At 44.2% G+C, this 26,305-nt stretch overlaps 8 protein-coding genes and 1 non-coding gene across 9 annotated transcripts; 2 read left to right on the forward strand and 7 right to left on the reverse strand.

Moving 5' to 3' along the window:
- Window positions 1–399: 399 nt before the first annotated feature.
- V865_000300 (uncharacterized protein) lies at window positions 400–1,636 on the reverse strand (the record flags this gene model as incomplete). The annotated part of the gene is made up of 4 exons (XM_066224132.1): window positions 400–532; window positions 644–913; window positions 1,027–1,273; window positions 1,351–1,636. The coding sequence occupies 4 exons, from the start codon at window positions 1,634–1,636 to the stop codon at window positions 400–402; spliced, it is 936 nt and encodes a 311-aa protein (XP_066080229.1).
- Window positions 1,637–2,222: 586 nt separating this feature from the next.
- On the reverse strand, window positions 2,223–4,601 carry V865_000301 (uncharacterized protein; the record flags this gene model as incomplete). Its single annotated transcript, XM_066224133.1, has 1 exon — window positions 2,223–4,601. The coding sequence occupies one exon, from the start codon at window positions 4,599–4,601 to the stop codon at window positions 2,223–2,225; it is 2,379 nt and encodes a 792-aa protein (XP_066080230.1).
- A 1,311-nt stretch (window positions 4,602–5,912) lies between these two features.
- Window positions 5,913–8,487, reverse strand: V865_000302 (uncharacterized protein; the record flags this gene model as incomplete). Its single annotated transcript, XM_066224134.1, has 7 exons — window positions 5,913–6,039; window positions 6,143–7,230; window positions 7,317–7,445; window positions 7,667–7,799; window positions 7,977–8,037; window positions 8,126–8,336; window positions 8,425–8,487. The coding sequence occupies 7 exons, from the start codon at window positions 8,485–8,487 to the stop codon at window positions 5,913–5,915; spliced, it is 1,812 nt and encodes a 603-aa protein (XP_066080231.1).
- A 1,420-nt stretch (window positions 8,488–9,907) lies between these two features.
- Window positions 9,908–11,807, reverse strand: V865_000303 (uncharacterized protein; the record flags this gene model as incomplete). Its single annotated transcript, XM_066224135.1, has 2 exons — window positions 9,908–11,295; window positions 11,432–11,807. The coding sequence occupies 2 exons, from the start codon at window positions 11,805–11,807 to the stop codon at window positions 9,908–9,910; spliced, it is 1,764 nt and encodes a 587-aa protein (XP_066080232.1).
- A 1,542-nt stretch (window positions 11,808–13,349) lies between these two features.
- V865_000304 lies at window positions 13,350–13,465 on the forward strand. Its single transcript, XR_010725562.1, has one exon. It is a non-coding gene; the product is annotated as a 5S ribosomal RNA (ribosomal RNA).
- Window positions 13,466–13,640: 175 nt separating this feature from the next.
- V865_000305 (uncharacterized protein) lies at window positions 13,641–14,786 on the reverse strand (the record flags this gene model as incomplete). Its single annotated transcript, XM_066224136.1, has 6 exons — window positions 13,641–13,690; window positions 13,759–13,854; window positions 13,918–14,323; window positions 14,398–14,426; window positions 14,514–14,608; window positions 14,683–14,786. 6 exons carry the CDS (start codon window positions 14,784–14,786, stop codon window positions 13,641–13,643), a joined length of 780 nt encoding a protein of 259 aa, XP_066080233.1.
- A 1,600-nt stretch (window positions 14,787–16,386) lies between these two features.
- On the reverse strand, window positions 16,387–21,197 carry V865_000306 (uncharacterized protein; the record flags this gene model as incomplete). Its single annotated transcript, XM_066224137.1, has 8 exons — window positions 16,387–17,268; window positions 17,326–17,379; window positions 17,439–17,576; window positions 17,670–18,114; window positions 18,223–20,018; window positions 20,081–20,396; window positions 20,590–20,985; window positions 21,067–21,197. The coding sequence occupies 8 exons, from the start codon at window positions 21,195–21,197 to the stop codon at window positions 16,387–16,389; spliced, it is 4,158 nt and encodes a 1,385-aa protein (XP_066080234.1).
- Window positions 21,198–21,830: 633 nt separating this feature from the next.
- V865_000307 (uncharacterized protein) lies at window positions 21,831–23,829 on the reverse strand (the record flags this gene model as incomplete). Its single annotated transcript, XM_066224138.1, has 9 exons — window positions 21,831–22,111; window positions 22,201–22,307; window positions 22,377–22,485; window positions 22,560–22,632; window positions 22,718–22,864; window positions 22,983–23,307; window positions 23,388–23,489; window positions 23,600–23,707; window positions 23,810–23,829. The coding sequence occupies 9 exons, from the start codon at window positions 23,827–23,829 to the stop codon at window positions 21,831–21,833; spliced, it is 1,272 nt and encodes a 423-aa protein (XP_066080235.1).
- Window positions 23,830–24,787: 958 nt separating this feature from the next.
- Window positions 24,788–25,940, forward strand: V865_000308 (uncharacterized protein; the record flags this gene model as incomplete). Its single annotated transcript, XM_066224139.1, has 4 exons — window positions 24,788–24,948; window positions 25,036–25,288; window positions 25,381–25,526; window positions 25,631–25,940. 4 exons carry the CDS (start codon window positions 24,788–24,790, stop codon window positions 25,938–25,940), a joined length of 870 nt encoding a protein of 289 aa, XP_066080236.1.
- Window positions 25,941–26,305: the final 365 nt, after the last annotated feature.

Consider the following 26,305-nt stretch of genomic DNA (forward strand, 5'->3'; position numbering starts at 1 on the left):
CGAAGACGACGATGATTTTTCTGTAGATAGATCAAACATGAAAAAGAGAAATATTTTGGTTACAGAGAGTGAATAGAAAATGACCTTTTCCACGATCAGTGATCGTGAGATGGTAATTCTGTATATAACATACATTGATGAGAATGAGAATGTGTAAATGAATATATATGAGCTTTGCAATCTCCATCTTCATCGTAATACATGTACGAAGTTAGATTCTGAGGGATGGCGACATGTTGTCTTCTCCCAGCAGGTGCGAACGAATGTTATTTTGAATTGTACATGACATTGCAACATCCTGTCTGCACGAATGGTACGTATATATATATAGTATATATGTAACAACGTGAACTCCGGCCTTTTGTAAGAAAGACTACTCTAAAAATTACATAGCTATTCCTATTGTTCCCCCTTTCTCCACTCAGCAGTCAATCTTCCTACAGCAGCTACAACACCCAATGAACCACCAATCAAGGGACTTGACCAGAGTCCACCGGGTGTAGACCAATGTACGGTCAACGGGGCATATCCACTATGAGTCAATGATCAAGGAGAACAATCAGCTTTTGAACTTCCCATGACATATTGTCTCCGTCTCTGATAACCGATCTGTGTGAAGGAGGTAATGGGCGATATGACTTACGTGTTGATCATCACATCATTCTTCCATGCTTTCCAATCATGCTTCAACACCTCTTTCTCACCGGCCAAATTGAGCGGCTGATCAGATGAGGATGTGACGTTTTGATGGGTGGGCGATGATGGGGAAGGGGGCAACTCGAAGCCTTTAGCTTCTTCTTGCTTTTCCGTGAGGTTTGGTTTGGCGGATTGAGATTGTTTGAGTGATTTGGTACGAGTAAGGAGGGACAAATAAGTTTGACGAAGTTTATATATATCCAAAAGGACATATAAGCTATACCATTATCATTCCAATGAATATTAGCAAGTGATCGAATGATCGATGTGTACATATGTCTATGATACCTAGACAATACGACAACAGAGATTATCCGGGGTTGCACTCACGCCCAGAATCTCACACTCCACAATCCAGTCCATCCCATCCTCTTCTCACTCAATGGGATCACGCCCTTGCCTCCTAACCAGGTTAGGTGTTCTAAGGGGTAATAGAGAAGTAATGAGATTGCTTGAAGAGTCGATAAAGTCTTGGGCGAATCGAGTGATGGAAGATGTCCACTTTGAAGAAGAGATTTGAGAGATTGAATAGGGTGAGGATGGAGAGATAAGAGCCATGTTAAAATTGGAAGAAGACCTAATGATGGTACCTCAGTCAATTCACGGTGTCTTCATACAATATGTTCATATTCGATCGCAATCATCTCAACTCACCAAATGCTCTGAATACCACCCTCGCTTCACCTATACTTCCACCCATTTTACCCCACCCTTCAGCCAATTGTCTCAATCCAAAGCCAGAACCACCTTTCCCTCCGATCCCTATTCTAGTCTTAAGCGCTGCGAGACGAAGTAATAAAGCTATGACCAAAGGCGATGAGTACTGGACGAGCATCAACGAGGCGTCCAGCCCTGAGTAGGTAGAGGTGAGTTTGGTGAGACGGGCGAGGAGTTGTCGCGCGGTGAGAGAGGAGAGGGTGGAAGTCTTGGAGGAGGACATGGCGGGCTGTTGGCAATGATGATGCTGATACCGATCTTAATGAAGAGCTTGAAGAGATGTGAGATGTTTGCATTGAGATTAATGGGTACTGTCGATTTCTTTCGACCAACTGACAGTTAGTTATGCGATGGGGGATGTTGCCGGTTTACCCGGAACGATCGAGGTCATGTTGCGTCTGGTCACGTGATGTCACGAGTAACTTGATGTTAGCGCTTCTGCTCCCAAGGTTGGAAGAATATGTTTCAGTGCCAGTGCCAATAACTTATGCATGCAAAAGCCAGTGGAACCATGTCAAGTAATAACTTATAATTGTCGCATCACATCGAGTGTCCCACCGTATCCTATAGTAAATTCAAGGTGTATATATATAAGTAAGTATAAATATATAAAAAAAGAAAAGCTAAATACGAAAGTTCGAAAGTGTGATCAAAGAAAAAAAAAGGTAAAAGGTATCTGTTGTCCATATCAAATGTCCAAAGTAGAAATGAGAGTGAAATGATCAAACTAAGATAAGGAAAACCGAACCCAATCTACATTCAAATATTACTGACAATAACACTTACACTCATACTGAAGAAAAAATAAATTATAAAGCTAAACCAACTTCAACTTCCTCCTGTGGTATCTGCTGTTCGATTCCAGATCTACCGAATCCACCCAATTCCATACCCAACCCTAGACCTAAGCCTAACGTATTTGTATTCGCATCATTTTCTATGATCTCCTCTTTCAATTCTTTCCCAGAAACTTTGCCTTGCATAACTGGTGTCAAACTTATTATACTCGCCGTACAAAGATCTTCATCACTTGCTTCCGATGTTAAACTTATCGAGTCCCTATACGAATATGTCTGTCTGTTTTCATACTGCTGTGGTTGTCGTTGTTGTTGTTGTTGGGATAAACTGATAGTTGATGAAGACGATCCAGAAGAAGTAGAAGCCAAAGAAGATGATGAGGAAGTAGTGAATATACCTGAACAAGGTGAATTAGGGTGAACTTTTGCTGTACCGTAGAACGCTATTCTGTGATTTATGATCGGGGCAGATTGGATAGTCATCATTCTTGATTGCCTCTGTGATCTTCTGTTCTTGTTTTTCGTCGTGGATAGATCTAAAGGTGGAGGAGGAGCTTTTCGACGAGGTGAGAGGGCCAATGGAGCAGTGGATGAGGTGATAGATGATTGACTGTCATGTACGTTCATCCCCATACCCATTCCCATTCCCAATCCCAATCCTAATCCATGATTGGCATTGACGTTGTAGACGGTATTGAGAGATTGACCTTTGGTAGGGGTATGAATAGCTGTAGAAGCCATACTTGAATCTGATAATGAAGCCAACATCGATCCCAGAGCCTCTTCCACATCGGGGAAAGAGACCAATGAAGACATCGATGAAGAAGTTTGAATGGAACAATCAGATTCGGATTCTGATCCAGATAATGAAGATCGAATAGAACCATGGTCGTTATCATGTTCATTTTCGTTTTCATCGCCGTGTTCGCTACCGTGAGAATGGGATGATAAAGATGGTAAAGAGGGGTAAGACATGAACGGTGGTGAGGGTGGTAATGGTTCTGAAGGTGCGTCCGTCTCCGATTCCATTTCCATTTCATCATGGAAGTATCCTTCGTCCTCTTCTTCTTCTTCGACGATAAGTTCTTCACCTCCTTCTCGTTGTTGCTGGTAATTGAACTTTTCAAGATCCTCCGCAGTGATGAACTCCTTGATGTCTTCCAAGGGAGTATCGGTATTAGGTAATTCCGCAAGAGGTTGGAAAGGTGAGAAATCGAGTTGGACATCTATCGAAGGTGCATTTGAAATCGATTCTTCTTCTTCCAAACCTGGCGTTTTCAGTTCAAGATCTAAAGAGATTTCTTCAAGTTTAACAGCTTCTTCCAGACCGCTTGTTGTTCCAGAAGCAGATGGATAATGTTGTTCCCACATCGAAGAGAACTCTTCGCCTTGAGTCTGGGGTGTGGCAGGTATGATGTTCAACATCGGTACGTCCGGCCCAGGTGGTAAAGTATGTACACTGGATCTACTATCTGACGCTAGAAGATTTTCTTCCATCGTCATGGATGGTGCGAAATCATTCATTCTCGGAAAATCTTCAGGCAAGTTGCGCGTGAGGGACGAACGACGTCTTTCGTTGGTAGGCCTGTAAGGTGAAGGAGGAGGTGGAGCTCGTGATTGGAAAGATGAGACGTATGCTGTGGGAGGTGTAGTCACATGTGAAGATTGCATAGGAGGAGTTTCCAATGGTCCAACTTCACATAGTGGACTACTACCACCGATGCCAGTACCGGGTGAAGAAGATCGGTTGACACTGGTACTAGGTATAGGTTCAGTTCTAGCTCTGACCCTAGCTCCGAAGGAAGATGCGCTTGGCGAAGTGGGTCTGGAAGATCTTCGAGGAGAAGCCATCATCTTAGGTTGGGTTGAAAGTGGTGAAGAGTCGTATGAGGCCATCCTCTGGTGTGGATGAGCGACCGTAGGAGGACTATAGGAATCATAAGAAGATACGATAACCCGAGGAGCAGGTGGTTGAGTCCTGGCTCTAACGCGATCCGTCGATATCTCTTCTACTTGATTAAATGGTCGCGCACCGTACGTTGCGGGACTGGTAGCTGCACGAGTGGAGAAAGTAGGTTTCACAGGCGAAGAAGCACTGCTATTACCAGACCCAGCGAATCTGATACTAGATACACCTTGACCTTCAGTGTTCATCCTCAAGATCGGTCTGGGCGGTTCGACAGGTCGTGTTTGAAAGGTCGATACGGGTCTGTCAGACCCGGAAGAAGAAGAAGATTTCTTTCTCCAAAACATGTTGAATCCTCTTGATTCTGCTGATGTTGGGGGTGTAGGAATAGAAGGAGTGGTAGGTGAGGTTGAAGAGTTCGACTCTGAATCAGTCTCTCGTCGGAGTTTGCTTTTGGATGATTTGTGATTAAGTTGGAATGGCATGAGTTGGACGCGCTAGGCGGTAAGCTGACTTGAAATGTAGGGTTGTCAATTTGAAGTTGATATTTGGGAAAAGAGCGTGTTGATGTGCTTCGAGCACGAAAGATCGTATGTTACCTGACGAGTGTTGGTTGGAAAAGAATGTAAATTATGATATCGATATCATTTAGCTGTCTGTTTTGTTGTTTGTCGTTGTCGTGATGATGTCTCAATCAATGAGTGAAAGTCAAGCCCAGTTGTAATTCGGTAAAAGTATAATTAATATGTAAATATAAACAAAAGATGAGAAAGGTCCAAAAGGGTAGATGCAAGATAGAATTATATCAAAATCAACTAAACCAATTTGGCCTGCCTCACTATAGTTGTAAGTTACTGTAGCACAAATCATCTAAAACAACCAAAGCAAACACCAAGCGAAAGCGAAAAACAAAATCTCGTGACTTGACTGTTCTACGTAAACAAGTGACGCACGTATTCTTAGGATTCCCTGATAGGAGATCAGACGTAGTGTACGCAGCTGCTTAGGTCAAACCCAGTGATCTGGTGCAAAGTGCAGAAGTGCCAATGATCAACGCGTTAACTTAGCCAAGAAGCAGGTGAGTGAGGTGAAAAGAGTGAAAAACTACGTACGAAGAAAGTCGCGTCTCAGCCTCCATCACACAATCTTTTCGGGGAATAACAAACAACCTCCAAAGTGACAAGCACCACTGATGGTCCGGCACGTCCGGATGCTAAAAAACCCTGAGGTCCCATAGCCCTGCCGTAGTTTTGTGATTTGTCTCTCGAACGCGATATAATCGAGACTTGTACCATATGCTAAGTCAACATGAAACGTCAGGTCATGATACATTTGGACGTCATATATGCACACTAGACTATTTTGGATCTTCTGGATCGCAGATAGCTCAGGTATGGATGAGGATGGTCCAGTAATTAAGAAATCAATCTGAAACGCTGTAGTTTGGTTTCTTTCGGGCAAGTCAAGGAGACTGTCCGATTTGATCGAGATTCAAGAATCCTACAGTAATAGATCTTCGCTTTCTTAGAAAACCGTTTTGATCGAACAGACCGTGTGTCCACATACAGTGATGCTGCTGATTGAGGTGAAACAACTATGTCATCACTATCATGTCACTCGTAATTCTTCTGACATTACATTCATCTCCAAAAGATCTACCTTCTACCAACCCAATTACCTTCCTCATTATCTCTTACAACAACAATTGACATATATTCATGGAAGCTCCCAATTTACTCCTTCAGCTCGCCGGGCAGGATCATTATCCTCCTTGATTACCAAGTAGAGAGATCCCGTCATATTCCATATTGATCTTTGGTCGCACTTTCACCTCTATTCGTTCCGCCATTACTATCTTTTTTCTTTCTTGGTTTCTGTCTGCCTTCTCTTTTAGCCACTTGTCTCGCTAATCTCAGACCGCACCTACCACAATGCTTGTCGTCAGCTTGAAGAAATCCCACATTTATAGAGGAAGACAAGGCCAGAAAATTGGAAAAAGGAGCGGTAGTAGGTGGGTCAAACTCACGCATTACATAGATCTTTGATCCCACTTTCATTCCTCCTCCATTCTGGACTCTCCCTTATACCGCACATCACACAACACTCCACGTTACCCGGCGGTCGCACGAGTGGACGCGAGCTTGACGAACCGTTGCTCCCTCCATTACTCATTGGATGTCCGTGATGTCCATGTCCGTGCCCATGGCCATTGGATATATGCGGTGGACTAGGTCCAGAAGAGAGGTGTCCAGAGCTCATAGAGGCTGAGAGAGGTACGCCGCCATGCGGTATAGACGATGTGAGGTGATCATGGGGGTAATGATGCTGATGTGGATGAGGATAAGCCGAAGAGGAACCGGAAGCGGTAGGTGGTAAGTATCCCATATCTCTATTTTGATGATGTATCTCATCATGCACATGATGATAACCTGTTGAAGGCCCCGATTCCCATTCACCGTCCTGCCGCGGAGGAAGGGCATATGGATCGGCATGTGCCCACGTTGAAGAAGTCTGGATTGCAGACTGGGGAGGGTATTGTTGGATTTCAGGAGGAGGATGAACGGGTAATCCGGTGGATCCAGAGGTGACTGGCGGTATCGAAGAGAGATTCGTATTCCAGTCGTTTCCCAAAGTAGGGTCATATGCTGATGCTGACGAAGAGCCAGAAGAGGGTTGTCCATTGGTGGCGGCTGGTAATTCGTACATCCTGTTCGTCTGGAAACAAGCGAATATCAAGTTGCCGTACGGTATAAATACACTGGTGACGTGTCGGTAGACTCCTTCTGTCGTTATGGAATGTTGAGCACCATAACGTGTCGTACAGTTCGTCCTCAATTCTCCTGGTCCAGCATTCAACTGTGAAGGATCCATATCTACACCTTTCATCAGTTCACAATATTCGGCAGCATTATATTTCCCGTCGGCTTCTACTTTGACCCCTAACGGTCTAGGCGGTGGCCATGAGAAGATCAGCCTGGGTGATGAAGAGGGCGATATCGATGGATCAGGAGATGGGGCAGAGTAATGTAGTTGAAACACGCGTGATGGAGGGTAATTGGAAGATGGAGTAGAAGACAGGATATCTGATATGTTACGATGCAATGCGTCGATTTGCTATGCGACCAAAAAAGAAGATGTGATTAGACGATCATCCATCCATGAGGTACGGAACAGGCGAGAAAACATGACCGCTCACTCACGTCTTCTGGCATCACCCTTGTACCACACCAATTTGACCATTCCTCATGCGACAGGCGGGGATCATTGTTCAATACTGGATCTTTATCCTTTATCGCATGGAAGAAAGCTAGCAACAGCCCATCGGCGACCTGGTGAAGTATGGTATATCAGTGCACATGCTTCTGATTACTGCCATAACACAGCTCTGTCTCCGGTCAGATCCCCATTCCTATCTAGAGACGAGTTGACGGGCGGCGCGATGGATGATTGGCCTGCACCATCCTTCTGTCCCACTGTTGTGTTCCCATCTCTCTTCCCAAGCCTGTCCACCATCCCTCGTTGTCCATCATAAATAGGCGTTTTCACTCACCCAATTCAGCACCAAGTCCAATATCAAATACTCGTCATCCTCTGCGAACTTTTCTGCATCCTCTGGGAAATCATTCTCCTCCGGTGGACATCCCAATATCGTACGTATACGTGATAGACGGGCGAAACGAACTCTGTAGATGGATTTTCAACCGGGTAGAGAGGGATAGTCCGGGTATGGAGGTTACGGGGAAACAGCAGAGCGTTGAAGGAGTTGAGAAAAGCATCACGTCCAGCAGAGAAGATGATGATATACGGGACACATGTGGTCAGTCAGATCACAAATAACATATAGAGCTGCGACCACTCACCTCGTCACACTTCCCTGTAAGTCATCCGCACTTATAGCACTAGTCAGATCCCTTCGAGCCTCTACAGAATGAAGATGGGATCAGCCGAGTTTACAGCTATCTTGAGAAGGTCATGTGGATTGGAGATGGATGACTCAAAGCCAACTCACGTTCTCTCTCTGCAGGATGTATAAACTCGATAACACTCCTTCCCATCATGCTCAATTTCTGCTTTGAGAGATGCAAACTCAACATCGGATCTGGATGCACGAATCGAAGTTCCAACTTGCTACCACTTGATGGTGTCCCATCATGATTTGGCGGGAGAGGTGTATAGTGCGGTGTCAATAATGCCCAATAACATCTTACACCTCCTACTCGCTATTTTCGCCAGGTCGTAGGTCAGAGATCAACGTACCTCGCATGGCAGCTGATAAGATGAGATGAGAAGGGGAATAGGATAACTCACCGGTATCTTGGTACCAAAAGCAGAAGAAGATGAAGGTGAAGATGAACTAGAAGATATTGACATTGTTCGCTTGATTGTTCCTTCACCTCATCCAATCCAATCTACGAGTATGTATCTAGTTCTCCTTGTTCGGATCTATTATTATATTTGTTGATCTAAAATCTGGTATGATGAGTTCTCGATCACACTGATAAAGATGAGATGTGATGTTTTAGTTTGATTTTCGTATTGTTGATTTCTAGTTTTCTCGATCACTGTTTGTTGTTGGGCTGTGGATGATCTTGATCGTTGATTGACAGGGTAAAAAGGTTGTACGTACACCTACCTATACGAGTACGTATGCGATCAACTCAACAGCAAGTCGATCAATCAGTCAATGTTATGTCTGCTGCTTGTTGATGAGGTTGATTGTGTGCTGTGAGTCCATGTACAAGTTCGTATCGATCAACTGACAAAGTATCAATACCTATCTATATAGGTCTTGCTTGCCAATTGTCTACGGATGTTATGCCAGCAGAGATTTTCGGATTAAACGCTCAGGCTAATGACAGAGGTTTGTTCCTCTCTCTACCTTCTCTAACTCATATACATGCATGCATGATTTTCTCACGTTTTAAGGGAAAAACCCTTCAGCCCAAAACTCGGTTGTTTTCTTGTTTCCATGGTAAAACAGAACATGGCCATAGCCGCACACAGCCATCGATCACAAAAAAACCAATCGGAATTTTTCTTCCTTATACATCTTACGTTTGCAATCGTCCAACTGGTCGAAAACTTAGACGCCAAGCCGATTTCAGTTATCTTAGACTCGATCTTCTCCATCATAACATTCCTTATCGACCTATCTATCACACCTTTACAGGTATATCTCAATACCATAATGAAGACTGTTGAGAGATCTTTCGTTGATGAGCACCTTTACATTAAACAAACCGTGCAATGGCGGTATAGGCAGGTTATCGCTTAATCGAGCCTGAAAGGCGGTTAATCTTCATCCCATATTTACCGGTCCAACGCATACATAGCTCGGACGAGTGAGGATACAAGCGAAGGTGAAGATGAGAAAGTACTTCATATATCGGTCCGAAGTGCTCGGTGGTAGATTGCTTTACTGCAGATCCAAGGCAGCGCAGGGCATAAGAGCCAAAGACAGGGATCAAAATCAAGATCCGTTTTATCGGCCGTTTCCTTTCCCTTCGTCCTTCAGTTGGGGCCCGAAATACCTCAGTTGATAGGTTGATATCTCCGAGCTTACTCCCAATGTCAGGGCAAGGCGGCCGTGGATGTTCGAGCAGCTAACTACCGGAACATCATAATGCATTATAAGTTCGCGCATCTAAGATCGGTACATAGCACAAGGATAAAAGGGAAGGCTATGTACTCGTACACTACGAATACACGCATGGGAGCCCGAAATACTAATCTAATTGAATCGGTGGTATATACATATACAACGTGGAATATCAATCTAGGAGGTCGTTCGTTACTCCTCTTTTACAATCGCATTGGAAGGACCCTTCTTGCCTAAAAACCTAGAGAATCCTCTCTTATGCTTCCCTCCAGTCGTGTTACCACTACTACTACTAGTAGTCATTTTGGGTAGAGTCTGAGTTTGGGTTTGGTTTAGTTCGGCCCTTTCAAATTCCAACCTCTTAAAAGCGTTTTCTACCGAATTCAAGAAATATTCAGTTTGACTAGCAGTCAAAGTCGGCGTTATGGGTTGTTCGTCTGATGAAGATAACAATGATGACGCCGATGATATAGATAAGTTTCTACTTTCTTCCAAACCACCACCACCGCCGCCACCATCACCACAATTCGATAGAGATGTGATTCGAGGTGGTATAGTAATATTCATTTTCGCCTTCGTCTTCATCTTGGGTGTAGATGTGGATCCTTTTTCTTCTTGCTCACCATTCACAGTGGCAGACAAAGTAGAGGGTGAGATTTCGATGAGGGAGCTGGTAGCTAGGTGATTCTGATATAATTGTCTGTGCCTCTGGAATATCGAATTGCCCATACCCATACCTGGTAATTGTCCAGGAACGAGTATTTGATCAATTGATGAATTCCTCCTTCGTTTCTTTTCATCTTCATCCTCGAGGGCCTCGGGAGATGATGATGAGCTCGTGCAAGAGGAAGAAGAAGGGGTGGTAGAAGCGGTTATAGAAGAGCAAGTAGAAGTAGAATAATAATCGATGATGTCCGATTCGGCTATACTAGGTACAGCTTTTCTTTTGATCTTTCTTTCCCTCTGACCCGCAACGACATCTTTGATCTGTCCAGAAGGACAAGATGGAGATGGTCTGATAGGTCTCTTGGCCTCGTTCTCCAAGACTACAGCTGCCTGTCGCAAACTTCTAAGTTCCGCCAAGTTTGATGGTGAAGAGAATGAATTTAACGATTGGGAAGTAGCCAAGATACGTGAGTGTGATATTGGAGTGGAAGCGGTGGCGTTGGGGATTGGAGGAGCTTGCATCAATATTGGTTTTGAAATTGATCGAGGTAGGTTGTTGGTCTTCTGCTTGGCAGTGGAAGAGGTAGTGGATTTCTTGGTGAGGATGGATGATAAAGAGGATGAGGAAGGAATATTTAGTGGTTCAAAGGCGAAATCAGGTAATGGTTCTAGAGATAGTTCCCTTAATGGGGTTACTGGTGTGTCCCATTCTGCTACTCCACTGACCCCCAGACCCTTTGCTGAGGAGAAGACGCTCCATCCCCTTAGAGGTACTTGGACATTATCATCTGATGCTGTTGAAGAAGGTGTGACTGGACTAGGGGTCAGCGGTTCGTCGTCCGATGAACAAGGAGATGGAGCAGATGATCGGTTGAGTCGTCGACTTCGTTGGAGGGATGCACCGAATATTCGCACTTTGATGCAGAAGATCAGCATGACGGTTCAATTTAAGGTTGATATAAAGGAAGTGAGTGAATAAACAAAGATAGATTGGTGGTAAATGGAAAGAGCCAACGAATGAATAGGTAGGACAAAGATGTTCAAACTCACTCGAAACTATTGGATCTTCTTCAACCACCCTCAATGGTCTTGCCCAATTGACAGCGGATTTCTCGCGATACTGTACTGATCTTCTTGCTGAACTATCTTTCTTCACACCTACTCCCAACTTGGGTGAAGAAAGCACTTGAGGTGATCCCAAGGCTGAATCGAGGTCTGTCGGACAGGGTGAAGGCGACCTTGATCTACCTCTTTCGGGAGTAGATAATAGCAAGTTAGGTGTAGACAACGAAGCGGTCGGTGAGGTGGTCAAGCTCAAGGTGAAAATAGGTGTTTGACCTTGTCTGTGTGATGGACTAGCTGTAGCGAAATAGTCCAACTGGGAGAACGAAGAGTTCTGCAATACTGGTGAAGTAGGTTGAAACATCTCGAAGAATCGCAATCAGACCAGCCGTCTGCACCTTCCTTCCTTCTTTATGCGCTGTGCCGATCCAGTTCAGGTTTAAGGTCCGTGTAGAAGATGTGATATACTGTTTTCGGTGGTCAATGGTAAGCTAAACAATCCTATTCATGCTTCACGAAAATAAAATCAAGACCCGCCTTCAATCCATATCTTATACTCGATTTATGAATCGATCGATGAGATAATGATAAGGTTTGGAATCAAAAGACAAAAAAAAAAAAAGCGGGAAAGTTGTCTAGACTTACCGTGCGTACTCCTTCCCAGACTTGTGTTTCCCCCAAAATAACACTAAATTCGTCAACGAGGTACTATCTTTGATCTCGATCTGGGGTCTCGGTATTCTGTATCCTGTGGGAAGGTATTCTATTTATATTTATATGATTCAGAGTAACCACTACCAAGTCTGTGAAAGTTGAAGATCAAAGTAGAGTAAAGAGTTCAACGGAAACGAAAAGAAAAGAGAAGAGAAGACGAGAGGGTCCGAAAGCTATCCTATCGATTGAGTATGTGAATATGTGAAAGAATGCATAATACTCTTCTTTAGATTGGGAATATAGAAAGAAAGTAGTATCGATCAAGGAATTGTATCAAGATTGATCTTGACTGATGATCTGAATCAACGATGATTCATTTATTCGAGCCGAATTCCTCAGCATAAAGGATCTTAGGATCCTAAGATCTCCGTAATCAGTGGATAAGGGAAAAGACCTGATATCATCTCTCGGTGGTGGTGGTGGCTTGGTTCTCAGTCTTGATTGATATTTTAACTTGTCTTACCCTCATACAGTCCTTTTACCGTATATATAAATGATACAGATAAGGGTTCGTCTCTTCCCTAGGCACCCTTGATAATTGATCTATGTCTATCACTAAGAAGGTCTCAGTCTGAGTGTTCAACGGACGATTAAAACGGACCGCTACATCATCTATTCATTCCATACTCGAAATTGGTAACCCTATAATCATTCGTACCCATAGTGTCGGGAGGAGAATGCGGGGGTGCACAACGCGAGGGAGTGCCCTGCAACCATCTTTACCTTGACCGATCATTCTGTTCTGGATGGTAACAAAGCGGAAAACAGAGAGCGATTGATGATGAGGTGATCAATGATCAAGGAATGATTGATATTTGAATAGTAATCAATCAGAAACACGGGATGGCACGCATGTCTTGGTTATGCACGCCCTTCATTGAAATCGAGGGTTGGGTTGGAGGATTCTTACAAAAGGTAAATTTATCGCGCACATGAGATTTTTAGGTTAAGATCAAATCCTGACCCAGAACAGCTGAACGCGGGATCGACTGTGGCGTAGTACGTAGTAAGTCCGAGCACCCTCTTTTCCTTTCCATTCAAATTTTCATTATGCGTCTTTCCTTCGGATGCGGTGCGATGCCATACCAGGGCGTACTTACTCACTCAAGCGTATCTTATTCCCTTTTGGTGACTTCTACCTTCTTTCCAACCCAACAATATATAATTGCATATGAAGGAGGCACCTTTCATCTACGGCCATAGAACCTAGAAAACGCCCCATCCCGTCCGCTCTGGGAAGCTTAAGCTGGGTATCGCTCGGTTAGTACCAAGGTGGGGGACCACTTGGGAATCCCGGGTGCTGTAGGTTTTATTTTTACCTACATAATGAATCCCTTCGCGTCCCTCAGAGCACAAGGAGGGCGTAATTTAGGACATAGATATTCTCATTGCATAGCATAAAGTCCAAATATATCTCTCGAAGGCAGGCATCCCTCGCGTATAATAAAGCCCACTTACTCTGTCCAACACCTTTCCCATCCATTCAAGGAGGACATGGAAGCGTTCTCGTGACAGTCGTATAAACGGTTGCAGCTTCGAGGCATTCATGCGATCAGTATTCCTTAACGTGTAAATTGTGTTGGAGTGATGGAAGGACTTACTACTTGTGGACGTTACACCCTGTGTAGTAGTTGTCGGTCCTCCGGTTCTAGTCTGAATATGAGTAGAAGTATCGGTCACTGTCGTTCTGCCATAACCTAAATACGTAACATCAAACAACGTCAGTGGACTGTGGCGTTTGCGTGAAGAACGCAACTTACTGGTAGTATCAGTAGTAATCGTAAAGACACAGCTAGTAGTTGTTACAACAGTAGTAGGCGTTTGAGTAGTAGTAGTAAATGCAGTTGAAGTACTGGTCACAAAAATGGTAGTACAGCTAGGACCGACTCTGACGACACCTCGAGGTGGGAATCTGCCATTACCATTACTTGGCTGTGGGATTTGTTTCTTGTCGAAACGAGGTTTAGCAAGCGGCAAACCAAGTTGTAATCTCTCCGCGTTCGATAAACCCCTTTCGTCGGCCCAGAGTCGATCTTGCTCTACTGATCGGCGGCCGGGTCGGGGTGTTCGACAGGATACGTAGACGGTTCGTCCCGGTGAAGTCACTGTGATGAGATGGGTGGCAATTGTTGTGGTCCGTGTGACTGTTGGTGTGACTGTGCTAGTCTAAAGTAGATATGTGAATACAGAAAGCTGATAATGCAATGAGCAAGATATTGAAGAAGAAGAAGGTCTCTCACCGTGTAAATATCCGTTCGTCTGTGATTAGCTGAAAAGATCATATTGAAAACATTGCTCAGCTCAAACAAATGAATCTCGCAGGATAATCACCAAAGTGAGAAAAAGCTAAACTTACTGACGGTAGTAGTATGAGATCGAGTGGTACTGCAAACAGCCATATGAACGGTTGAAGTGGAAGTCACAATCGTAGAGGCTACCGTCGTACGAGTACTGTCGACGGACCGACTATCAAATCAGTGGTGTGAAGAGGTACGAGGGCTTTAAAACGTGTCCGAATGACTCACGCAGTTGTGAAAGACGTAGCAGTGACAGTCGCACAGTTCGCACCATTAACGATTCCTAGCTGGCCGAGGAGGAAGATAGTCAAGAGAAGAATGATCGAGTACATGACGATAAACAGTCAAGAAGATGGGTGCAGCCAGCTCTTTTCAAAAGATAATCTTCAAAAAATGCTCTGGGAGAGTATGGATAATAAGAGGGTGTGATACCTGATGATAGATATCTGAAGAGGTCGAAGACATATTCAAGTTATCTGCGATCTGATGCACAATTCATCTCATCAGCTGGTCGCATGATCTTGAAGAAGCTCGTCGCCATTTGATCGATTGACACACAGATCACCGCCGTTATGAAGTCGGATTCCAATAAAGTCGTACTTCATACAGTACATTATCCAAACTGATAACTGAATTACTGCATTAAGTTTCCCCACTTCTTCCAAATCAACACAAACATGTGCTGTATCTCGATTCCCTCCTACTACTAACCTCTAGCTTTTAGTAGATAGGTGAACAACAGAGCTTGTCCAAATTGAGTTGACAGTACCAGATCACTGATCGGCAGTTTATTAATCGAGTTGATTTGGTCTTATGAACATGTTGCGTTGATATTCCAAATATGGCTTCTTTTGATCAGATGGATGATCTAAAGCTCGTATCATATTGTACCTGATCGGCCTATTGCTCTGAAATATTGTAAGTTACCTGTTCGTATCGTGATCGTTACCTTTTCAGCTCTCAGCATGTGGTGGGAAGACTGATCCGCCATTGATTCCCAAAAGAAATCATCAAGATACACATCATGCATAGCTCATTGTCCATATGATCCAAAAACCATTTCGTACATGTGCAGCTGAATGCTCAACTCCTTGATTGGTGCGTTACGGTGAGAAAACCCTTTAACAACGCCTCATTCAATAGACAGTAGTATAGACGGTCGATCCTTCGACATGATATTAGTTAGCATCTCTCCCCTGATGCGTTATACAGCTTACTCACACTCACTTGTGGTCGACGTAGTAGGCTTCATACTGACTGCCGTTGGTAGTCCGGCAGTCATCAAGTGAGTGATGATGTCGGTCTTGGTCGTTCGTCTTGTCTCTGTAGTATACCACAGACAAACACAATAGCATTATCAGAGAAGGTGAGCTTCTGCATAGACTTTTTCAGGACTCACCGATAATATGGTACGTGCTAGTACGAGAACAAGTTCTGAGTGTATTTCAAATCACCCCAAGCCAATCAGTCTGTTCACCTGCGGTCAGTACTAATCGCAGTATTTGTGTGGTACAGTCATCTAAAAATCTTCTGTTAATTTGATGAGAAACAGTATCAAGTCAGTGTTGATCTGTATAACCCCGATCACTCAACTGGGACAAAGCCAGTAGGATGAGCATGACGCTACAAGTTGATTATTCATATCTCATTAGAAAGAGGACCTTATAAAGATGATCTCTGAGGATTATGTGTCTCCAGACCTTCCAGACCAAACCAATGCTAAAATGAACCAATGAATCATCTCTATATGAATGTATGAAAGATGAGATCCCGATCGAGGTGTCTCTTCGTTTTTCGTTTCGTGCGATGCTGATGCTATATGTACCTCGTTTCCTGTTCCTTTCTTCCAACTACAACGTAGCCATACAACGTGACACCAAGTTCCAACAAGAAAAATCTCATCTTCACGTAAAATCGACTAGGATCAATCCGTTATTCTTCTGCCGAATCGTCCTGAGCTCTCTCAATAGCTTCCACAATCTCATCCTGCGGTACTCTGATCTTCCTTCCATCTACCTCCCTTTCCAACAACCCGTGATCCGTGATCTTGGTATCGGGCGATACACCAGGTCCTAAAGGTGAATCTTCCGTCGCGGCTGCTATCAAACTTGGATCGGGAGGTGAAAAAGCTTCTGTCTGCCATTTACTATTCCTTGGTGAACTAGATGAAGATGTGGAGGAATCTAGTGATCCAGACGGATGACCTGGGTGGGCACCATGGCCATGTGAAGGTTTACGTCGTGGTATATTGATAGGTACAGCTTGAGGGGATGCGATTGGACTGGTACTGATCGGCGATATCGCATGACCATGACGTATAGGTGAGACAGGTTGAGGTGAAGTGATAGCTTCTTTAGGTATCGTACTGGCTACACCGGGTAACTCGGCACTTTCAAATCCAGGTATTTCAGGTATTGTAGGTGATTCCGTAGGAGGTAAATCAACCCCTTCATCATCACCCGCAAACGTCCAACTACTTGTCCCGGCGGACATCGACATTCGTCTTGCAGCTGTACTAGATTCATCTTCACTCTCTTCGTCATCGTCATCGTCCATGTTAGGCACCACGATCGCTGTGACTCCATTCTCATCGGGACCTGTCGCAGTGGTATCACCACCTTCTCGGAAGGCTCGATCAAACTGTTCGGCCCAATCTCGAGGAGTTAACGGTATCTCATTGGCTTGATTGGGGGCGGGAGGTTCAGCTCGGACGACCGACGGCACAAAGTTATCATCCCCGAACGGATCTTCAGCATTGGGGTTAGGCGAAGCAAAGGCTGGTGATCCAGAGTTAAAGTTTCCCCAACCATCGTCCTACACCCAGAGGAACCATGAGCGCGATCTGCAAGATTATGGTATATCAAGACTTACATCATCAAATTCATCCTTTCCACCTTGTCTACTGGGGCCAGCGGTCTCCCAAGCCTATTGCGTAGTCGATCAACAATGTTTCCAAGACAATACACAGTCACATCGACACTTACCCCAAAATCATCATCGTCCCCTCCGGCATTATTACCCCAACCAGCATTAGCAGTAGGCTGCAGCCAATCTGCATCATCGTCATCATCGGACGAGTCAACAGGTCTTCTACCCAGCCCAACGCCGGAGTTTCTCCAGAACTATGCCAAGAAGCAGACAGGGTCAGCACTCCCTTTGTCCCCCACATTGTATCGAAACGGACGCCCTGGCGTCAATTTGGAGAACAGACTCACCCTATCCATACCTTCTTCATCATCACCAAAATCGTCAAAATCATTATCACCACCACCTCTGTTGATGAATCCATCCTGTGCACTAGTCCTAGTAAGGGGTTCACCAAATTTAACTTTATCACCGGCTTCATCATCTTCATCCGAACTTGAATCATCGTCATCACGTTTCATACCCATTCCTGATGATATTCCTTCAGTTTCTGATATAGATGATCCGTTTTGAGCTATTGAAGACATCGGTTTACCCCCTGCGAGTGGCTTTGTATCTCTTATTTTGGCCTCTCGTAACGAATTTTCAACGAACTCTTCCCACTCTGATAAGACGAATGAATCTTTGATACGTTCGTATAATTCTGGTGGACACCTGGCGAAGAATTTGACGAGTTCTTCTGAGATTAAGATGATGTGGCCCATATAAGGTAATCTCGGACAACGAGGTTGAGCACTAAGCAGTTTGAATATTAGCAAAGCTCTCTACCTGCGCCAACCAATGACTGGACTATTTCCACTTGACTGAATTCCGATTGGAAGAAACACGAAAAATAACACTTACACCATCCTATCATTCACCCTCTGAGCATCTATTACCCTTTCCACCAATCTCGCCTTGACAATTAATTCCACCACTAAGTCATTGTTCAATCCCGGCGCTAGTCTCCCATTCAATATCTGCTGCAGTATATCATACACCACATGATGCATGAAATCGTTATTCGGGTATTCGAAAAACAGGTCCACCACTGTTGGTATGACTGAATTGAGCACATATTGCCTTTTCAGCTTATCGCCAGGTGCGAGTGTAGATGTATCATCTGGTATCCTGATGGGAGCAAGTGAAGGTGCGGCATTTGACGTTTGTTGAGATAAAATCTGAGATTCGTTGTTTTCGTTAGAAGGCGTTGCGATATTTTCAGACGTATCTTCTGAAGATGCTATAGATGGCACAGCAGTCGAGTTTGCTATAGCCACATTTGACGCTGCACCACTATCCGATACAGTAGATAAGGAAGGAGGTTTCGTATCTATCTCCATTACATCTCTGAGTCGTTCGGCATCCGCGGGAGAAGGTGGTGGAGGGAGATCTTCCGTTGAGACTGATGGTTTTGGCAATTCCAGTATTTTTGACGCAGCAGGCGAATTGGACGGTGTTATATCATTGACATCGTCTACATCGATATTCTCTAACATCTCTTCGTCTTCCGAAGCAACCTCTTCTTCCGACCCAGTCAATGAAGCGTCGGTCGATCCGCACGATACAGGTAATTCTTTAGCTTGAGTGACTTGATCCTCTTCTATCTGATTATCATCTTCTCCAGCTTGATCTCCATCGATCGCTTCTCCCAGCGCTTCCAACCCTTCTAAACCACCCGACAATATCCCTTCTTCAGTATATGTCGGACCAGTGCCAGGTATACGATTGAAGATCGACATGTTGGAACTATGCAGGAGCTCGGCGTAAAGCTCTAATATACGGAATCGTTCCAAAGTGAATGGTTTGGGTTGAGCAGCTGAAGCAGATCGATTCTGCGACCTGGGATGTTTTACGAAATAATGTAATTTATCGAATCGTTCACTGATGATATCCAAAAGATGACCGAGATGGACTATACCCATCGAAGCGCTCATATCACCTAAAGCATCTTCCATCCGTTTTCTATCTTTCTCTTCTCTTTCTCCTTGATCTTGTTCCACATCCGATGACGGTGACGGCTGATCTATAGGCTGCATCCTCACGCTCATCAGGCGATTTCTCAAAGTATGGAACAGATGAGGTTCGGAGAAATCCGAGTTATTTCGCCTTATCACTTCCACCAATATTGAGCAGATGTGCGAGAGAGATGAAGTGGCTGATGCTATTGAGGGAAGAGGATGAGTGATGAATGGATCTGAGGGTGAATTTTCTTCTGAATCTGAAACACTGAGTCCTTCCCATTTCTCATCCGTCAATTCTAAATCATCCAACATGAATCCGATTAACGTCGAAATATTTGTTTCCGAGATCAATTCTCTAATTAATCGATTATCCCTCGCTCCCGTACTCTGCCCTTGACCAGCTTGTTGTTCCATCGCATTACCTCCATGAGGGTTGAAAGGCGTTGGAGCACATAGTGTGATAATTGATTTTAGTATTTCGGCAACGACGGTGTGAACTGTTGTGGAATAGTGTGGGGAGAGGAATTCGATTAGTCGAGGTATCAGGCCTTCATCTGCTAACCAATCTATCACTCCGGTCACACCACCTTCTTCTGAGGATACTATTCTGATCAAAATGTCTTGAACGGCGGGACTCGCTATACGTGCTACTATACGTTCAACAATATTGGGGATCGAGCGTATAAAGCGTATCATCTGGAGAATTGCATCAGCTCTAACACTAATCATGCGTATCTTATATGATATCAAATACTCACCTCTGGTGTCCTTTTAGTCATCAAGACCCCATTAACCCTCATCCACATACCTCTAATCACTTCCCTCCTCCTGTCTCTCTCTTCGTCCTTCTCGTCCCAAAATTCATTTCTAGCTCTTTCCCTTTCACCTGCCTGTTGGCGCGATAAGATCATTGACGAAGCCAAACTCGATTCTCCGTTCGGTGAACTATCATCTAAAGGGGGCAAGACAGCGTCCCAGAATGGTAATAACAGGTAATCCGGATTATGCACAATGGTTTCTGATATCGACCAGAGTTCCGCACAACATAGTATCTCTGCTGCCAGGTTTGGGTATCTGCAGCGGTAAAAGGATCAGCTAAATCTGAAAGAAACATCACCAATAATGGTTATCCGGTCTTGGTTGAAGAAGCATTTCTTGTTATGTTGATATTGCAGTACTTTTCCATGACTGTTCCATCCTTTTCTCGCAAGTACACCATTCCCCTCGCACACCTGAGACACAATTCTCGACAGCTAGCGGCACTCACCTCGACCGATGTAATTCCTCTTCACCTTCAGATTTCCTCCTCAGCCCTTTCCCCAGTCCTACATCCGATCCGATAAACTCATCATTCTCAATCGCTCCACTGTCTTCCTGATTCTGATCTTTGTGTTCATCTTTCAAGTCCACGTTAACTAGATCTTGAGCAGGTGCGGCGGCAGGTGACGGTTCCAATGGTGGACTATTCGGTCCATTGCCCGGTACAGGCAGATTATTGATGAGGGAGGGTTTGTAAGAAGGATATAAATCTGGCGAAGTCAAAGCTACCTCTAAACATTTTTCATCCGCTTCTTCAGCTTGTTGGTTCAATTCATCTAGTCCTGCCACTACCCAATTCAATAATGATTTTACCGATTCTTCTCTAGACAAATACGATACCAACCTGATACCAAAAACATAACAAAGGAAAATCAGCTATGTACACTTGTACTTGCACTGTATGTAAGACGGACCGATCACTCACTTGTTATTCTGAGCTTTACATTCATTCAATATATCCTGTTCGTCCAATATCTCCTCCAGCGAAGGAGGGATGTCACGAGTGAGGAGGGCATCCAATGTCGAATTGGAAGCGAAACTGAACCTCCACAACATCTTCTTCGAGGGAGAACGAGGATGAATGCGTGATCCAACCTTGACGTCAAGAACCTTGTTTTATTTGCTGTATATGATGAATCGGACAGATGAGTACCGTCGTTGAACCTCTTGGTTATCGAGATTGCTGCGATGAAGATGGAAGATGGATTTTGATTTGGATATACCCGGTAGCGGACCGAAACCAACTTTCCTTTTTTCGTTTGCTCGCGTGCTCTGATTTGGGATATACAACCTAGAAGGAGAGGCGACGAGTGAATTATTGACTTCGTATCTGGTTGGCCATTGGAATGATAGTATCTCTATGTGATGTATTTTGTAGAGGAGCTCATGAACTCGTGCAAAGATGGGATAGCCAAGAAATGATGATGCAGTAGTGGATGATAACGATTGTACTTGCTTTCACTTCATCTTTCCATGTTTCATCATGCATGTGTAATCATGCATTCAAATCACTTCATCGCACTCGGCCGTCACCTCATTTCGTGTCGCCAATCCCCGGACTAATGTGGCAAAACGTGGCACAGGGCACCGTTATACATATATGGATAGGATAGTTATATCTCATAGACCGTCATCACGATATGATATTCATGCATGCGTATGCACCTGATGTACCCCAAAACACGGTTCCTACAGCTTACTGACCAGCTCCAACCCCCCTTCGCACCACTGCCGAATCAACGTGCCAGCAATGGCCGTACGGGGAGGTACTCTCGATATACCCAATTCACCATCTTTGGCTACCAGCTCATCAGGTTTCTTTTCGGACGGGGCTAACGCAGCAGAGGTCTCTTGATCATGGTCAGTTTGAGACTTCTGCTCAAGTTGCTTGTAATCTTTTTGAGAGAAATTAGAGCCAGTCGGAGAAGAGATGATTTTCTGAATCAACGATTTGGGAAACCATTGCGCGTCTACAGAAACCATCGGAGAAACATTTAGCGCTTGTTACTCTCATATCATACAACGATCAGCTTTGAAATGAGCTACGATCCCAACTCACCCTCAAGCTCGTTATCCAAATCCAGTCTAATACTTTGCCCATCTTTAGCTCGACCAAATGTACCAACCATCAAATTCGATGGGAAAGGCCAAGGTTGACTTGATGAGCTATTATTCAGCGATGACATCAGCACTGATATTCGTTAAAGCCAATTCGACAAGTGCATGACCACTCACTATCTAACAGGTCCGACTTCGATACCAGCTTCTTCCAAGACTTCCCGTCTAGTAGCATCTTCGAACGTTTCTCCAGGTTCGATAAATCCAGCTAAACACGAGTACATTCCTATATCATCCGACGAACACCAAAAATATCAGTTTCCTAATTCATGAATTGGCCGGTACATGATGGGCACCTACCCTTGGGCCATGATTTTTGTCTCCCCAACAGCATCTTCTCACCTGTCGAGTCTAGAATACCCATGATGATAACCTATAAAATCATAAATCAGCAGCAAGTCATCACAGCATATAGAAAGGAGTTATTTGGAGATGCGAGCAAGACGTAATAAACATACAGGATCTGTCCTGGGATAAGCGAAATTATGTAAACCTTTAGTCGAGAAACAAGGTTCTTTCCCTTCCACAGGTTGTACCGAAGATGTACAATTTCGTTTCCATCCTGCCCATAAGGAATACGTGGGTGAGCCACAGGCAGGGCAGAACTGATTGACAGAAAGTAAATAAATAATTAGCGATTTCCCAGTATGTATATGTGAATGGGGATATTGGCAGATATTGACTTGTATCACGGAAGTATGAAACAAAGTACCGATTACTCACTTTATTCCTTACATTCCAATCAACCAATGCCCTTCCCTGAGCATAAACCCCAGCATCCCAATCGCTCATCGAATTACCTGACGACCTCGCATCTCCCCATTCACCATTCTGCTTCTGCAGTAATGAATCCCATTCATCCGTCTGTGATTGAGCATCGAGCGCAAAGTAGGCTGGACCTTGAGGATTGAGATGATCCACTTTAGAAGAAGAATTCGTAGTGGGTGATTCCCTATCGTCTATACCTAGGAAGACTAAAGCCGGTTCAGTATGGGGTAAACGGGAGGTCTCATATAGCTTCTTTGTATCTGAAGAGGCGTCGGATGGACTACAGATGGATGATTGTATGTTGAGATAATTAGCTGCTAGATGAGAAATATCCACACAGCTAATATAAGATAGACTCACGCGACACCAAATTCTTGGCCCAATATCTCATCACCCAACTGATCTTTTGTCAAATAGAGGATTCGTCCAGATTCATCTTTCTTCATCAGAGGTCTGCCATCCCTACCAGTCACTGAAATATCAGCCTACCATTGCTTGTCCTCCCTTTTGCCATGTGCAACAGTAAAAGGGGAATTCGGACGGATAGGAAATTGCAAGTGGGACCAACTCACTTGAAGATTAAGAATCTAGTCTCTGGATCATGTAGATGACGATTCATAATCTCGCTAGAGTGCCTTTGGAAAGCTACTCTATTGAGTGGGGGCTGACCCGCATAGAAGCTGTAAAGTTGATAATGTCAGCTTAGGTGTACGCTGTCAGCCGGATGACATGGTTGGTGTAGTTCAAGACGTGATGCGATATGGGGAACGAAGTAATCTCACTTGATAACGTTATCGCCCATATAGAATGATTTATCTTTGTTCAGAGTGGTGGTCGTAGTATATAAATGTCTGAATGTCGAGGGATATCTCTCGAAGGTATGATCGATCTTGCTGAAGCTACGTTGGATCTTTCTAGGGTTATAATAAGAATGTCCAATATGATGAATTCCAGTTCGTCTACTCGGTATGCTCCGTAATGCTCGGACTGGAGTTTGACTTCTGTTCATTCAACTTCTCAAGAACCTTCTTCGATGATCTTCTTCCTATCTGAATCCCCGTTTTACCGAATAGAAGGCAACAAGGTCGGATGCTATGATATGATAGAAAGCTAAACTGTGCAGTAGTCGACCAGATAGTCTGATACAAAATGGACGGTGCAACAACAATGATAAACTAGGACTTCCAGTCTGATACGACGGAGTGAGTAAAAAGTATATGATCACTGGTAGAAGATAAGATGAGCAAAGTGGTTATCGCTGACCAAGACCACCATCGCAAATCACAGCACGTCTTTTGGTTTACACCCATAATTCCGGTCCGAGCTGATCGGATATCGCCGCCTTCCTTTTTCTCATTCCCCCCGGGATGTATCTTGTTGACTCTGGCTTTGTTACCCCACATTTCCCCTCACTCTGCTCAGGCACGAGCGCAATGACCTCACAGAGAAATCCCATAAACTTTGTGTCGATCGTGATGCTCGCAGAGCAAGATCTTGAACCACTAGACTTTCATAAGTGTATCGGCTTGAACATCGATCGCGAGGGTCTCGCCTCACCCAGACACAAGCCAATAACTTAAACAGGTGTCATAATGAGCTCATCGCATACGAGTCTCTTTGCTCAGTTCGGCCTGTCAATGAATACAGTATAAGTACCCCGGCGCTTGTCTTTTCAAAGGTCAGGTGCTGTACTGATCTATATATGTGTACAATATTTGTACGATTCCTTTTCTGTATATATATATATATAAATCCGAGTAATGTCAATTCCCGATCCTAGAAGAAATTCAACTGAACCATTATTACCTACCCCTTCAACTGAACCAACCGAAGATATTCATCAACCCAATTCGAATTTTCCATTAGCCAATATGGGTGTATCGTTATCTACCGCTAGGGTCATTGCGCCTGCTTCTTTCTTGTGAGTTATCTGCAGGCACAGCAGTATGACTGTATACAATCTCATCATTCTGGATAATGAGCTTTGCTGACTTCTCGTGCTCAATAGGATCGATTTCGCCTGTCAACTCTACGGAATGCTCTCATCACCGAATATGAAAGATATCCACGATGCCAACCCCTGTTCATTCTCTCCTCAACCATTCGCTATTGCCGGGTTCTTTACTCCTCAACAGGTTCTCCAATTAATCTGGTTAAGGGAATTATTCAGATCCGATCGTCAAGTTGAAGGTAATACTTTGAAGTATGCTCCATGGTACGCTTTGGGGAATGGTTGTATTGCCATCTGGATGTTATTCTGGGTAAGTCAAAGTCATAATACAAATGAAATATCATGATGTGCACTTCCAAAAGCCCTCTTGAGGAAGTTTTCCTAACTGATTTGTTATGGTAGAACAAAAACAACCTTAAAGGATCAAACGTTTTGGTAATGATCAACACCCTCACACAACTGTACTATACTTTCTTCCTTAGAGATCCAGCACCTAGATCATACCAATCCAAATTGACCAATGCGGTCAACATCACTTTTGCAGGAGTGTAAGTCATTCCTCTTTCCCTACATCATACCACCTCTTCCCTTCACCCCATATCCCTGTGTATCTCTCATCTCAACTTTATGCCAACGTTTCCTCCCTCTATAGTGGTGTTCTCGACCTATTCCACAATCTCACAGCAGCCTACTTCCCCTCGATCCCACCAAACCTTCTCGTCAAAATTGCCACTCCCCTCATCTCACTTCTCACCGCCGTATCATCCCCATTACTCTTCAGTACTTGTATCGCCTATGACCTCTTCGGCGTCGCTGTAGGTCAACACCAGCTTGCTGCCAAGGCTCTTAATGGTCTAGGAGGTGGTGGCGGTGAAGGTTGGGCGAGACTTTTAGGTGGTGTAGGATTAGGAGTGGTTGGGATCGTAGGTGCAAGAGCATATGGGGGTGCTAAGTGGGTATAAGAGCCCACTGCAGCTCAAACCTTCATAAATACGTACCTCTGGTACTGAGAGGAGGAGTTCATGTATCGATAAGTACTTAGATGGCTGTCTGCGGAGAGATCATGTAGATTGTGTTCAGATGATCAAGTATGATAAGAATGTATGATTATGCGAGAAGTGTTAACTATATGTCTAAGTGAATTCAAAAGCTTTCTCAAACTGGAGACTTGGTGCTTCGTGAATCTGATAAATGAGACTACACTAAGTATAAACAGATATCCATATCCAGTGTATATCCACGGTGGTTATAGTGATGAAATAGGGGTATAGTATGGTGTGCCAGGTATATGTATATCCAAAAACAATCTATCACTCTCCAATGTTAT

Source organism: Kwoniella europaea, chromosome 1 (genome assembly GCF_036810445.1).
Source record: "Kwoniella europaea PYCC6329 chromosome 1, complete sequence".
NCBI classification, from domain to species: domain Eukaryota; kingdom Fungi; phylum Basidiomycota; class Tremellomycetes; order Tremellales; family Cryptococcaceae; genus Kwoniella; species Kwoniella europaea.